The sequence below is a fragment of the Lagenorhynchus albirostris genome, chromosome 15, assembly GCF_949774975.1.
Source record: "Lagenorhynchus albirostris chromosome 15, mLagAlb1.1, whole genome shotgun sequence".
NCBI lineage: Eukaryota > Metazoa > Chordata > Mammalia > Artiodactyla > Delphinidae > Lagenorhynchus > Lagenorhynchus albirostris.
This window is the reverse complement of record NC_083109.1, coordinates 79,174,904-79,189,698: the sequence shown is the minus strand read 5'-3', so window position 1 is coordinate 79,189,698 and position 14,795 is coordinate 79,174,904. Positions and strand designations below refer to the sequence as shown.

Here is a 14,795-nt window from a genome sequence, read left to right as displayed (position 1 = left end):
GCGTGTCTTCTCAACGTGAGCCCACTTCAAAGAGCTCAGCTGAAGGCTGATCAGGAGCCAGGAGCTCCCCTCGGCCTGGTCGGGCGCCCGTAGGCTCAGTCACATCCCTGTCCCTGTCCCGCCCTGCGTGGTGTGTGGGGGGCCTGACCTCTGCAAACTACATTTCCCGGGCTCACTTGCCAAAGGCTTCCTGGTTAATAAGGCCCACAGGAGACCCTGCGGGTAGATCAGGCGACAAAGCCGCCAGGGCTCTCCTCCCTGCTCTTGCTTCAGAGGCCACCGCGGCCAGTGCCTGCGTCACTCCCTGGCGTAAGGTCCCGCGGGCAGCCCTTCTTGTGGTGACCCAGCCTGGAGCCCTGGGAACACCACAGCGGCTCCCCGCTGTTGCCTATCTCAGGGTTGCCAAACTCTCCCGTTTGTCCTTTCAGCTCTCTGGGGACCTTCTCAACTCACGCCCTCACGCCAGATGCCCGCTGGGAGTCGTCTGCCTGACTTGACCACAAAGACACCACACACCGAGGGCAGGCTGGAGACTGTTTCTTTATACAAAGGTAATCAGCACTATGGATCCAGAAGCATGCGGCTGCGGCTCACGCTGGCCCGTCGCACCACTTCCGGGGCAGAAGTCTGGGTGTGGGGCTGGGGGGTCACCGCAAGGGAGGAACACCGCACAGGCCTGGGGACTGGCGAGCACACCAGCCGGGAGCTCCCAAAGGGCACACGCAGTCACACGAACACGGCATAACCACGAGCATGACGTACAAGGACAGGAAGGGAACGGAGAGCTGAAACGAGCCACTGACCACCAATGCCCTCTTCTCCCAGGTGTCCTGTGGGGGGCGGGACAGTGGGTGGGCAGGGCCTGGGCCTGGAGCCAAGTGCCCCAGCTGTGCCACTACAAGGCCACGTGACCTCACTGCACGCTTTCTGCATCTGTAAACTGGGGACGACAAGCTGTACTTCACCAAGTTGTCACGAGGATGAATGAGAATGAAATAGAGACACATATCAAAATACTCCACACAGAGCCTGGCACATAGAGGTGTTCAGTAAGTAACTTTTTGTCAAGAACATCTCAGCTCAGAAAGGACCTTCCTCGGAAGGCCGAGATGGGAGATCGCTTCCCTGGAAACTCTCTCTCAGGGGATCAGGACCCTTGAGCACTCCTTAGAGCCTGTAGTCGCTGAACTGGCCAGGGCCCCGGAATGCACTGTGCCGGGGCAGTTGAGGGGGGCGGGGGGCTGGACCCCCAGGGAGGCACCCGCAGAAGCCGGGTAGACACCAGAGGAGCTGGGAACTGTGCCAAAATGGTTCTGCACGTAACACAGGCCGGACGTGGGCTGGTACGGAGGCAGGCTGGCCGTGTGCCCAGGGACCCAGGACGGCCAGGGGGCCAGTTTCTGGCCACTGGTGTGCTGCATCTGGGCCACAGGGTGGTTCGGGGCCAGGTGAGGGTGGCCGCTCTGTGTGGGGTAGGAGCCAGGCACAGGGTTCAGCCTGGAAAGGAACAGAGAGAAAACGGTCACTCAGCCACTCATGCCGGGGCACACAGCAGCCCAGCGGTCGATCCGCAGGCGCGAAGCGTGGGTCGCTATACTGCTTTCTATTACAACGTGCTGTGGACGGTTCCCATAACCAGCTGCAAAAGTGCCAAGCGGGGAGGAAGGTCAATCTCAACTGGACAGAAAACATATGCCCAGAGGGGGCAGGGCCCACTCACGGTCCTGCAGTAAGTCAGCAGGAAGAAGGGGTATCAGGCCCATGCCTGAGACACGCTGAGGTGTAAGAGCAGCTTGCAAACTGGATGGACTGGATGGAGATGGGGACAGATCACAGCAGTCAGTGTTTGTGGTCGGCTCAGCAACTGGACCCAGAGAGAATGGATCCCCCTCTGTGGGAGGGAGGAGGGGAAGGCTCTAACGGGTAACACAGAGCTTGGGCCCAGGCCTTGTCTGCTGGGAGATATTCTACCCACGTCTTCAGGAATAAAGACTCACAACTCAAAGTCCTGGCAGGCAGGAACCGACATGACAGACGCGGGGAGCTGTCTGTGCTGAGGTTGGAGACCCCACCACAGACGCGTGCGGCTGGGGCCACAAAGGGGGACACATTCTAAGGGTTTTAGCCTGTGACCTTCGTGCAGAGTTCCAAATATGAAGAACAAGTGTCAACACCACTGATACCTGTGTTAGGTAACTAGACTAAACCTGTATACATTTCAATCCAAACCTAAGCTTACAAGTCAGCTGCTTAAGTACAGATACAGGACACTTAACAGCACTTCTGGCATTTTAAAAATATAGCGGTTTTGGCCGATAAGAAGCTTGACAAGAGCCTCCAGGGAGGCAAGGCTGTCCGGGCAGTCAGGTCCGCTGCCGAAACAAACACGCGTGTTCTAATACTACCTGTGTCCCGTTGTCAGGTCATCCAAAACATCACGTTCTGTTCCGGGTGCCTACAGCAGGCCAGGATAATGAGGGATCGAACACCACGCCATGCAAGGGACACAGAAGGAGCTGAGAGGGTCACCATGGCCCCTGGCCAGATCAGCGCGTCATGGTGAAGCAGGATCACCTGGCACCACGGTGTCACAGTTACAGAGAAGTAACTGCGATTCAGCGTGGAAGACCTTTCTCATTAGGGGCTGCCTTGGAGAGCCAGCCCCCAGCCGCCAGGGGTGAACATCGGCAGCTGTCTTAGAGGGGATTCCTTCACGGGAGAGGGCGGGGGAGAGAGCATTTGCAAACGTGGACCCTTAAGTTCTCTCTAGATTCTGTGAGAACAGCAATTAAGAGCCCAAAAGCTACAATACACCTAATTCTAGATTTAAACACCTCCCACCCATTTAGACTCCAGGAATTACTTGCCCGAAACAAAATGGGTGAGTGTGCGTTTCTATTTTTCCCAGTACCCGTCCCTGCCTTTAAGAAATGGTCAGAGTGGGGAATTCCCTGGCGGTCCAGTGGTTAGGACTCAGCGCTTTCACTGTGGGGACCTGGGTTCGATCCCTGGTCAGAGAACTAAGATCATCCTGCAAGCCATGCGGCCCGGTGAAAAAAATAAAAATAAAAAAGAAATGGTCAGAGGGCTCTGAGCTGCTGAAGGGCTGGAGTGTCCACCTCCTAAAATAAAGTACAAGGAGCAGACTCCAATTCAGCCGAAGTCCTGCCTCCAGGGCAGCGCGGGGGCAAGATGTACTGCACAGCTGAAGCAGAAAAGGGCCACTGACAAAGCACCTTGACTTTGTACTGAATCCGTTCTTCGGGAGGGACTTGAAGGAAAGGAAACCTCCTCCATTGTGAACTCTCAGCATCGGCAAAAACCAGTGAAGGCCACCTGAGGCCGGCAGTGTGTGCCCCAGCGACAGGGAGTCAGTAGGACCCGGAAGCAGGAGCCCCTGGCTCTAGACTGGGCTCTTCTGACTCTGTGTTACCTGGAGACAGACTCTTGTCCCCTTTGGGCCCTCTCTCTGAAAGGAGGGAGTCAGGCTACGTGAGCTCTGGCGGCTTGCCCAGGACTTTCCATTGAGAGTTAACGTGCCTAGACTGGAAAACAGTAAGCTTCGCCTTCTCCTGCCAGGTGGCCAAGAAAACCCTCTCAGGTTCGGGCCATGCCACCTCCTAAGGCTCCCAGTCCGTTGCGTGGACTGTGCTTCTTACCAGCGTCACACGCAGGAGCCCAATCCCACCTGCACAGGGTGCTTGTCGGCGCTGAGGGCTGTTAATGCCACTGGATGGGGCCACAAGTCACTCGGGATTATGCACAAGAGCCCCTTCCTGCTCAGGCCCTACTTCAGATGCAGCTGGGCAGAATCTAGGGTGCTCGGGAGAAATTTGTGCACAGATTTTTTTGGGCCCAGGCTGCCCACACCCTCTTGCCTATTCCCCAGGACAGTGAACGAGTCACACCCTCTAGAGGCCCAGGAATTGCTTTAGGAATAAAGCACAGAGTTCTATAACTTACTTCCGGCTTTGGGCTGCCCTTCTTTCAGCTGAAGAGCCGGAGATGTACTTGAACATCGAAATCTTCCTCATCAGGCTGAAGGGGAACTTCTGGTCGAGCTTCAGTGCAACTCGCTCTGGGAGGTCGATGGAGTAGCAGTAGGTGAAGCCATCTGAGGTTGGCATATTAAGGAAAACTGGAGGCAGCTAAAGGGAGGCGGGCTGAACACTCCCCAGAGGACACAGGTGCCCACATTGATTGTACAGGGGAAGTAAGTGTTTATTCCACCATAATATCTGACTGGAGTTTCAAGCTCAGGGGAAACCAAGAGTTGAGTTTCTATCCCCTGTACCTCAGAGGGAACATGACCCAGCAACAGGAGAGGGCAGACAGGTGCTAACATTTCACCTTCCCCTAGACACACCCATCCTGTCTCCTGAGCCCCTCTGGCCCCTTCAATCACAGTCAGAAGCCAGCACACATCTCTGTCTTTCCCGTGGGATGAGGCAGGAGGCTATCCTAATACCCTCTGGGAGGACTGACATCTTCTTGTACTTTGTCCCAAATAGGAGGAACCTTGTCTCAGTGTGACCAACTGAGCTTCCTGGGGGCCTCTGTGGCAGCCCTGGGAGGTCCCAGGGATGTGATGGTACTCTGGTCATCCGACCTGTGTCAGCCCATCACTGCCTAGACAGCCAAAAAGAGTCAGCCTTTATCCCACCATCCATCCGTCCTCTCGACAAATATTCATTGAACATCTAGTATGTACCAAGTACTGGGGTAGAATAAGTGGCCACAAGCAAAAGCTAATCTATGGATGACCACGCTGGGGACCGTAAGCTAGCCTAGGTAGGTCTGAGAAATTTTTCTCTAAGGATGTGATGAGGAGGTTGAAGCCTAAATTGTGAGTAGCAATAGCTAGAAGAGGGGTGCTGGCAGAGAGAAGACTGTACAGAAGCACCAAAAGAACACTGTTCCTTGTGGCAGTGTTCGTAACTAGAATACTACTGGCGAGATAATTCTCTGCTGGGCTAGACTGTTCCACTCATCATAGGACATTTAGCATTCCTGGCCACCAGCCACCAAATGGTGGTAGTACCTAGTCACTGTGATAAACAAACACACCCTTGCTATGTCTAAATTCTTTCAGGGACGACAGTATGCTTCCAGATACCGATTCCAGGTGGTAAGCAATGCTGTAAGGAAGTCAAAAGTTGTCATGGCTGATGACTTCAGAATGATCTCAAGAATCTGTTCTGCTTCTGACTCTGATGAAGTAACAATACTAGACTATTCCTCCCACATATATAACTATAAACCAGGATACAATATTTCACACAATTGCTTTCAGACTTTGGACCACAAACACTACCAAACTGTGATACCTAAGAAAAGGGACACAAAGCAAGTGAGCCTCAAGATCAAGCCGGCTTTCCGCCTGGAGGCACTTTCTAAACCACAGCACAGGAACCGGAATCCAAGTATCACTCCAACTTTAGTATACGTGCTGCCAAAGCAAGCACGGGGAATCCAAGCAGAGTACAGTGTTCCTGAGCTGGAGAGACAAAGAGTTCAGGGAGGAAAAAATGCCTGTGATTTACAGGTCAGTAATGGAGAGGAGGGAGAAGAAGCTCCTCCTCTTCTTCTGGATGGGGCCACAAGTCCCTTGGGCCCGAAGAGGTTCCCCGAGTCTTTAGCTAAACACTAATGTAGACGTACATAGGCTGAGGCTCCTCCAGTCAGGCAAAGAACAGCTACTGAAGAAACAACAGCTATCACAGAGCTGTAAGATTAACAACTCCTGGAGCTCCCACAGGACAGGGACACGCTCAAGTTCTAACCAGAGTAAAGAGACTTCACTGAACACCCAGGACATTCAGAAGAGACCCCCAAAAGGCAATGCCTTAACAAGTAAATTAACTACCTATTAGGAAAATAAATACTCTTTAAAGGAAGACAACAATATTCAGCCCTTGATAACACAGTATTCACAAGGTTTATCAAAAAATAAAAAATTACAAGACAAGGGACAAAGCAAGAAAATAGGGTCCATAATCAAGAGGAAAAACAGTCAAAAGAAACAGGTCCAGAAAGGACAAAGATGATGGTATTAAGAGACAAGTATTTTAAAACAGCTATTATAAATGTGTAAGTGAATGTGTTTAAAGGAAAACATAAACATAACAAACAGATAAAGAATCACAATACAGAAATGAAAACCATAAAGAAGAACCTCTTGAACTGAAATATACAACACAAGGAATAAAAAACTAACTGGGTAGGTTTAACAGCAGAGTAGACGCTGCGGAAGATGAGATTGCTGAACTTGAAGGCAGTGTGATAGAAATTATCCAAACTGAAATGTAGAAGGTAAAAAAGGCAAAAATTAAAAAAAAATACAACAGCCTTAGTGACCCACTGAACAATACCATGTAGCTTATATATATATAATTGGAGAAGAGAAAAGAGGATAGAAAAAAAATACTTCAAGGCATAATGACGATAATTTTTTTTAGACTTGATGAAAATTCTAAACTCACACATCCAAGATCAACAAACTCCAAGTAAGGTAAACACAAAAACACCACCTCAAGGCACAAGATAATAGCTAAAAACCAATGATAAAGAAAAAATTGTGAAATGAGCCAGAGAAAAACAATGAATTATATGGGGAAACAATAAAAATGATTACTGATTTCTTATCAGAAACAATACAAACCAGAAGTAATGCAAGGACATCTTTAGAAGTGAAAGGATATCAGAGAAGGCTAGAATTCTATATTTAGTGAACTAAAAGCATTTTCAAAGAACCAAAGATGGAGAGAATTTTTCACCAGCATACCTACTGTAATGTTAAAGGAAGTTCTTTCGGCTAAAGGAAAATGATACCAGATGGGAATCTGGATCTGCACAAAAGAATGAAGAAAAATAGAGATGATAAATATGTGAGTAAATGTTGCTTTTTAAAAAAATATAATTGACTGTTTAAGAGTAGCAAGAGAAGCAGCAATGTATTATGAGGTTTATAACATATGTAGAAGTAAAACATAGAACAACAATAACACAAAGGATGGAAAGAAGGAAAACAGAAATACAATGGAATAAGATTCTTACATACAAAGTGGTATATTATCTGAATGTAGCCTGTGATAAACTAAAAATGCATACTTCAACTCTAGAGCAACCACTAAAAAATAAAACAAAGAGGCATGGTTAATAAGCAAAGAAGATAAAATGAAATACTAAAAAAATATGCAGTTGAAGGCAGGAAAAGAGGTAAAAAGGAACAAAGAACATTTGAGACAAAAAGAACAAAAAAAGCAAGCTGGTAGACTTAACCCCACTATATCAATAATTACACTAAATGCAAATGGGCTAAACAAGCCTTTAAAAGGCAGACTGTCAGACAGAGAACCACCTATATGCTATCTACAAGAAAGATGCTTTAAATGTAGACATAAACATGTTAAAAATATAAGGATGGGAAAATATATACCTTGTAAATCCTAATTCTAAGAAAGGAGAAAGCTGGAATAAGTAAATTAATATCAGACAATGCAGAATTTAGGGCAAAGAATATTACCAGAGATTTAAAGGGTCAATTTCATAACAGTAAAGGGTAAATTCATTAAGATGATACAACAATCCCAAATGTGTATGTATCCAATAAACAGAACTTCAAAAACACTTGAAGCCAAAAACTGATAAGAACTGAAAGCAAAAAAGAGAGATCTACAGTATTAGCTGGAGATGTCAACAGTCTTCTCCCAGTAATAAATAGAATAATTATAAGGATATAGAAGATTTGAACAATACAATACCTTGACCTAACTGACATATACTGAACACTATACCCACCAATTGCAGAATGCACATTCCTTTCAAGTACACACAGAATACTCACCAAGATGTAACAAATGCTGGGCCAGAAATAATTTAAAAGGACTGTAATCTTACAAAGAATTTTCCCTGACCACATGAAATAAGAAATCAATAACAAAAAGAAATCTGGGAAATCACCAAATATTTAGAAATTAAGCAACTCCCTTATAAATAACCCTTGGATCAAAAAAGAAATCCCAAGGAAAATTAGAAAATACTTTTAACTGAGTGATAATGAAAACACAACATATCAAAATTTGTGGGATACAGCTAAAGTAGTGCTTACATGGGGAGTGTATAGCTTTAAATTTTCATGTTAGGAAAAAAAGTTTAAAACCAATGAAATTAAACTAGAATTTAAAAATAAGATACATAAGAACAATGTTATCAATGTGGATTTATACACTACCCACACTAACAGCTCACAGAATCACAAATTGTAAGATATGTCAGGAATGCACCTTGTCCAACTCCAAACACTACCATTCTGATGTTTAAAAAAGAACCACTTTGTATTTTAGAATACTTTCCCCTAATTGCCAGAATATTTATACAAGGAATATGAGGCTTATCCTAAGTTTTTAACTACCCATATGGTAAAAGCCTACCATAAAAAAAAATTTTTTTTTTCTTCTGAGAAAAAGATTAAGCCAAACAAAAACAAACAAACCTGTTTCCTATTCCTTTCATGGAACATCTCCAGCCCATGGGTAGTTCAGGTTCCTCCAATAAAAAAAATTAGTCAAATGTAGGTTTACACCTTGGAAAAAATCAATACAGAATATTTTACTAACTGGCAGTGCTGAGCCAGTGTGAGGAGTAAGCTATGGTGATCTTTTCCAGATGAGAAAACTCTGGCCTAAAGAAGGGAAGTGACCTGCCCGAGGCCACATGGTTTTCAAAGCTGAAGCTAGCACACAGATTACCTACATCTGAGCTCACAGCTCTATCTACTTGACACCCCCAGGCCCCACAACTTGGTTCACCCTTTGGCATGTCATTGTTCTACAGTTACCTTCTAGGAAGGATACATGTTAGCCCAATTCCAAGTCCACAGACGTTACTGAGGAAAGAGGTCTGGGGAATGAGCCAGGAGGCACAGAGCAGAAGCCACGGCACCAGCATTGAGGGCACAACCATGCCAAACACCAGGGCCCTCCTCATCCGAGAGCGGACGGAATTGACTCCCAGCATGGCAAAAGCCACTGGGGTGAAACCTCTGGCATCCTCTACCTCCCCCAGCTTTGACAGCGATGACACAGCTTCAAAAGACAGGAAGATGATGGCGCAGATGATGGCGAAGATCACGGTGAAGAAGCAGTGGCGGACGGTGCCCACGGTTCTCTCAAAATTGCCAGCAAAGCGCCAGATGATGATGGCACCGCAGAGCAGGGAGACTGGGTTCTCGTAGACAAAGATGTAAGTCACCAGCCTGTAAACTGCAGAGGGAACTGAGTTAGAGGCCCAACGGTGGGTTGTTCCAAGAAGGGAAAGCCAGGTTACAACCCACCTAGGAAACGGGGAGTAGCTGGCTCTCATTGCCAGTGAAAATCAGCCCGGAGCCAGTGGGATAAGCAGAGGGAGGCAACAACGAAAGACCCAGGACTCAAAGTAGAGGCGTGGATGTCTAATCTTTGCTCTTTCCCAGACCTGGAGCAAGTCTTATCTGTGACTGGCTTCCACGTGGGGAAAAAAATAACACTTTTTAGCGTGGGATGGTCTTTAAATTTGCAATGTGCTTTATAATCCTTTTTTAGGTTTTAATACTGACCTATCTCACCGGGCAGTTTGAGGGTTAATTAATTGTAACGGCTTCAGGTGGATTGAGTGGGTGTCACTTAACACTCTTTGTGCCCGTCTCCTCGGCTGTAATCCTGACCTCTCCTTCCATAGTGGCTGTTCAGAGGAAGAAAAAAGGGACCATGAATTATTTTGCACCTGTAAAGATTAGAAAACTATCACTGATAATGTAGATACAGAACTCAGAAGTCTTTCGTGAAAGTGCTGATCTAGTCTTCGAGGCAGAGCCACGCTTTATATGCAATAAGACAGCAAAGAATCTCACTTTTATTTTTCTAGAACCAGTCCTCTCTCTTATGTACTTTTACATCCCCACAGGCCAAAATACTAAACTGAAGGAGGGGGACTGGTGAAGTGGCAGTAACAGTGGACTTGGGAGCCTAAAGGCTTGGAGTGGAATCTTGGCTCTATCACATCCAGGCCGGTTGAGCTCAGTCAAGTCACAGGCCCTATCGGCTTCAGTTCTCTCTTTGTATAATAACAGGCATACACTCGAGGCCCTCAAAGGTCTCTTACATGTCTAATACTCACATTGCCTGTGAGCCCCAGAGAAGCTGCGAAGTAAAGAAAAAAAAGGGAGCTCAGTTTACGCTGGCATTTTGCATCTGCCTCTGAAGACAGATGTGCTGTGTGTATCTCAGGTGAGGTTGGGAGGGACCAGTTTTAGATTTGAGCAGGGAGGCAGGCTATGAACCATGTACCTCAGTCAGGCCATCTCTGTAAGGCTTCATTATCTGAAGAGTACTTCACTGCTTGCTGAGTACTTCTGACACTGAAATCCCAAGTATAAATGTGAAGATTCTAGAAGCAATTCTATATACTTTGGGGATCATAAACCCCAAGGTTCCAGTCCCAACACATCACACGATAAAAAGAAAAATCTGGGTTCCTGCGTCAATTATATAACTCAATAGCTCTGCGAGTCTTCGCATTAAGCCTCAGTTTCATCTAAATAATGCGCAACAATAAAGCCTACATTACGTCATGGGATCACCGTGAGTATTAAACGAGATTAATGCATGTGAATGTGCTTTGGAAAACAAGTCATACAAATTTCCCATTTTCCTCCCCATAAAAGAATGGGTTAGAAACAGAGACTAATAACATCTTTTATGAGCAGATGTTTATACTTCATTGGTCTGCAAAATCTCTCACCCTCCCCGAGAAAACAAACACCTCTCCCAAAGGTAGAAGATACCCCCTCGCGCCATGAGCAGGGAATCGGAGTGGATTAAGATTAAAACGAAGAAGCACAATAAATTCTAAACCCCAGGAAGCCAGGATCTTATAGGGGTGGCCACAGATAAAGTTCAAGTGTCTTGACGAAGGCGAAAGAAAAAATTTTTCAGTGGGGGGTTGGGCCCTTAAAGCAGACGTAGGTGTGAATGTGACAAGGGAGGGGAACAGAAAAATCCTCCTTGGTGATGGAGCAGGGGTGAATGAAACCATTTGCTACGAATGGATATGGGGGCCTTGACCAGTCGGATGGAGACAGGTAAGGGAACAAATCTGGGTAGGGAAGCATTACAGTGGTGACGAAGATGGGGCTCTGCACAAAGACGTGGAATATGGGGCTGGTCTTCCAGGTGGGCAGAATGATGATGCGGACGGAGGCGGGGTGACGCGGATGCTGGGAGGCCAGAGCCCAGGGCCTGGCGAGGTCGGAGGAAAAGGGCTGGCACCCGGGGTCCGGCCCCGCCCTGCTCACCTTGCCAGTTGCGCAGAGCCTCGGACCGCAGCGAGAGGCCCGAGGGCGCCAGGGGAGGCTGCAACAGGAACAGGCGAGGCCCAGACACCAGCAGCGAGAGCAGCGCGGTGAAGAAGGTGGCGGATGGCACCTCGGGCCACAAGGACCAGCTCCGGTACCCGGGCTCCGAGACCGCCATGGCCGCCAAGGCTCCCGCTCCCCTAGGCGACTCCGGCAGGTTCTCGGCTCCTTCCGCCTCCTTGCGGCTGTCTCCCATGGCAACAGCGGAGGAGGTGGCCGGAAGCCCCGCCTCCCAGACGCCCCGCCCCGTGCAGAGTTGCCCAATCCGGTCTCGCTGGCCAGTCTCCCCCGCGCGTAGGACAGCGCCCTCTGGCGGCAGCACTCCCCTTTTCTGTGTTTACCCCCATTATACCAATGAAGAAACTGGTGTCAGGGTAATGCAGTTAAATGGCAAAGACAATTAGAACTCAGGTTCCCCCCAGTTGCTATGGCCTGGAATTGGCTACTGGCAAGGTGCCTGGGTTAGAGAAACAGGGATGGGAGAGGAAGGAGGGATTCTACTGAAGTCCCCGAAGGGATGTAATGTAGCAACAGTGATAACCAAGGTCTATTTCAGCCCTTAAAGTCTGAAAAGCACCTTCACCAGAGAACAGCTATTTAAAGTAGCCAACTGGAAAATGGTTTCCCTGATTACAGATACTTTGGAAGGTGACTTGCCCAAGGTCACAAGTGGGAAGCAGTAGGACTAGGATCTGAATTCCTGTTTGCTAGGCCCCGATTTTCTTCCCTTTTCACTACTTCCCTCTAATATCCTGCCTACTGCTACATGTATGTAAATTCGACTACTGAAAAATAAACAAATGCTTCACTGTCTGTGCTGGACATTCAGATCTGTTCCCAGTCCTAGTCTGCCCCCCTCAGTAGTTCTGGCAATGTCTGTGTGCCCATGAACCTCAGGAAGAGAACCTAAGATTCTTTTCGTCTTTTGTGTTTAGTACTAAAATATAACCATGTAATTTTCTGGATATAAATATACAGCAATGGGACATATTTCAATGAATGCTATGTGTATTTAAACTAATGCTGCTCACGACGCAGCAGTGGGCATGAAAATTAAGGTTTTACTCAACAGGAAGCAAAACGGGAATCAGAAGTGTGGTGGAGCAGCTAAAAATAGCGAGTGGGGACTTGGGCTGCTGGAACCAAAGTCTGGGCCTTGGAAAGAGGAAGGGGGTGATGGTCCCATCTCCTCTGTGCCCATCAGACCACTCCAGGAGTTCTGGGTCTACTTTCAGACATATATTCTGAAAAAGGATGTAGAAAATTAGAGCTTGTCCAACACAAAGTGGCTAGGACTGGGAGGAAAGGGGGAAATTTCAAATCATATCTTGATGAGGGACAATTAAAGGGACCAGGGAGACTTCCGTGGAGAAGCTTCAGTGGTCCAGACCACTGGCTCTAACTATGTGAAGGGCTTTCCTGAAGAGGGGGAGTAGACTTATCCTGTGTTACTCCAGAGGGGAGACCTGGAAATGATAGGGCGACACACTTGACTTAAGAAAGAACTTTCTGACTTCCCTGGTAGTGCAGTGGTTAAGAATCCGCCTGCTGATGCACAGGACAAGGGTTCGAGCCCTGGTCCAGAAGATCCCACATGCCGCAGAGCAACTAAGCCTGTGCACCACAACTACTGAGCCTGTGCTCTAGAGCCTGTGAGCCACAACTACTGAGCCTGAGTGCCACAACTACTGAAGCCCACGCACCGCAGCAAGAGAAGCCACTGCAATAAGAAGCCCGTGCACCACAACAAAGACTAGCCCCTGCTCACCGCAACTAGAGAGAAAGCACGTGTGCAGCAACGAAGACCCAATGCCGCCAAAAAATAATAAATAGATAAGTAAATTTTTTTAAAAAAGAAAGAACTTTCTGACAGTTTGGATTGTCTATCCGTGGCATGAGCTGCCTTAATAGGTAGTGAGCTCCCTGTGACTACAGTGTGCAAGCAGAGGCAATCTGGGGACTTGATGAGAAAACTGAAGTGATTCAAGCCTCAGTTTGGAGGTGGAACTAGATGCCTTTTAAAATCTTTTTGGACCTTCAGTTCTAAGACTCCATAAACAAACAAACGCATATGGAGTGTTGATACATTCGCCACTTACGGGGGGTTGGGGATAATTGCATTTGGATTCCTGGCAGGATGAGAGTTGTGGTGACATCACATATCCTACAGCCAAGGGCTGTGTAGTCTAACGCAGGGAGCACCCAATGGTCTCCCTTCTCTCTGATTCTGCCTCCCTCTTCTCATTTTTTCCAATTATGCCCCCAGAAAACCCCAAGACCTTCTCTTCAGCTCAGGCGACAGAGGACTATCACGAGCAAAGCAGAGCCTTCTTCAGCAGATGGGCGCAGGGAGGGGGCAACCCAGTACCATGAATCTTTTTTGTCCTGTCTTTTCACTCTTGGTCTGCAAACATTTCCAGGCCTCAAATGTGCTACCTGGAGTTGCCTTTGTTTACGGTTCCACCAAGCATCCTCCTCCTTGGAGAGTGTCTAGTTTTCCACGTGCCAGACTTGGAGGCTGGGGGACAGGTGACTTCTCAGGGGGCACACATACCAGTGTGGACATTTCTAGATGAAACCCACGAGCAATGCTGTCCACGTCCAAATCCCCAGATTCTATGTATATGCTACCTTATGTAGCAGAAGGGACTTTGTCGGTATGATTAAGTTAAAGATCTTGAGACGGGAAGATTATCCTGGATTATCTGAGTGGGCCTAATGGAATTGTGAAGGTCCTTTTAAGGCAACAGGAGGGTCAGAGGGAGAGACGGCAATGTGATGACAGAAGCAGAGGGTGGAGCTATGAGGCTTGAAAGCGGAGGTGGGGGCCATGAGTCAAGGAATGAGGGTACCGCTAGAAGCTGGAAAAGGCGAGGAAACAGATTCTCCCCTAGATCCTCCAGAAGGAACACAGTTCTGCTGACACCTTGAAGTAGCCCTGTAAAGCCCATTTCAGACTTCTAACCTCCAGAACTGTAAGATTGTAAATGTATGTGGGGTTTTTTCCCAATGTTTTTTCATTGTGGGAAAGTACACACCACATTTACTATCTTAACCATTTTTAGGTGTACAGTTCAGTAGTGTTAAGTACATTCATAATGTTGTGCAGCCATCAACACCATCCATCTCTGTACTTCTTTGGATCTTGTACACATCAGATGATAACTCCCCACTCCCTACTCGCCCCAGTCCCTGGCAACCACTATGTGTCTTTCTGTCTCTATGAATTTGACCACTCTAGGTACCCCATATAAGTGGAATCCTGCAGTATTTGGCTTTTTGTGACTGGCTTCTTTCACTTAGCATAATGCCCTCAAGGCTTATCCATGTTGTAGCAGGTGTCACAATGTGCTTCCTTTTTAAGGCTGCATAATATTCCATTGTATGGATGGACCACACGTTC

General features: G+C 47.5%; 1 protein-coding gene across 4 annotated transcripts; it reads right to left on the bottom strand.

The window, feature by feature from the left end:
* Nucleotides 1-522: 522 nt before the first annotated feature.
* RHBDD2 (rhomboid domain containing 2) lies at nt 523-11,564 on the bottom strand. 4 transcript variants are annotated; one of them, XM_060124071.1, is made up of 5 exons: nt 11,333-11,471; nt 9,596-9,720; nt 8,856-9,263; nt 3,964-4,114; nt 523-1,497 (listed from the first exon to the last, which is right to left on the bottom strand). In XM_060124071.1, the coding sequence occupies exons 3-5, from the start codon at nt 9,016-9,018 to the stop codon at nt 1,140-1,142; spliced, it is 672 nt and encodes a 223-aa protein (XP_059980054.1). In that variant the 5' UTR covers nt 9,019-9,263; nt 9,596-9,720; nt 11,333-11,471; the 3' UTR covers nt 523-1,139. The 4 variants fall into 4 exon arrangements, with proteins under 4 accessions (XP_059980054.1, XP_059980055.1, XP_059980053.1 ...); XM_060124072.1 differs by lacking the exon at nt 11,333-11,471 and adding an exon at nt 10,326-10,388; XM_060124070.1 differs by lacking the exon at nt 9,596-9,720 and having other exon boundaries at nt 11,333-11,564.
* Between the last annotated feature and the right edge of the window lie 3,231 nt (nt 11,565-14,795).

What these genes read in the sequence shown, in the direction of transcription:
- RHBDD2 (XM_060124070.1), bottom strand. Translation starts at nt 11,510, where the DNA reads ATGGCGGTCTCGGAGCCCGGGTACCGGAGCTGGTCCTTGTGGCCCGAG. An exon ending in ACTTGGAATTGGGCTAACAT is followed by an intron (nt 4,115 to 8,855) that starts GTATCCTTCCTA and finishes TGCCAACCTCAG; the next exon opens with ATGGCTTCACCTACTGCTAC. An exon ending in AGGGCAGCCCAAAGCCGGAA is followed by an intron (nt 1,498 to 3,963) that starts GTAAGTTATAGA and finishes GTTCCTTTCCAG; the next exon opens with GCTGAACCCTGTGCCTGGCT.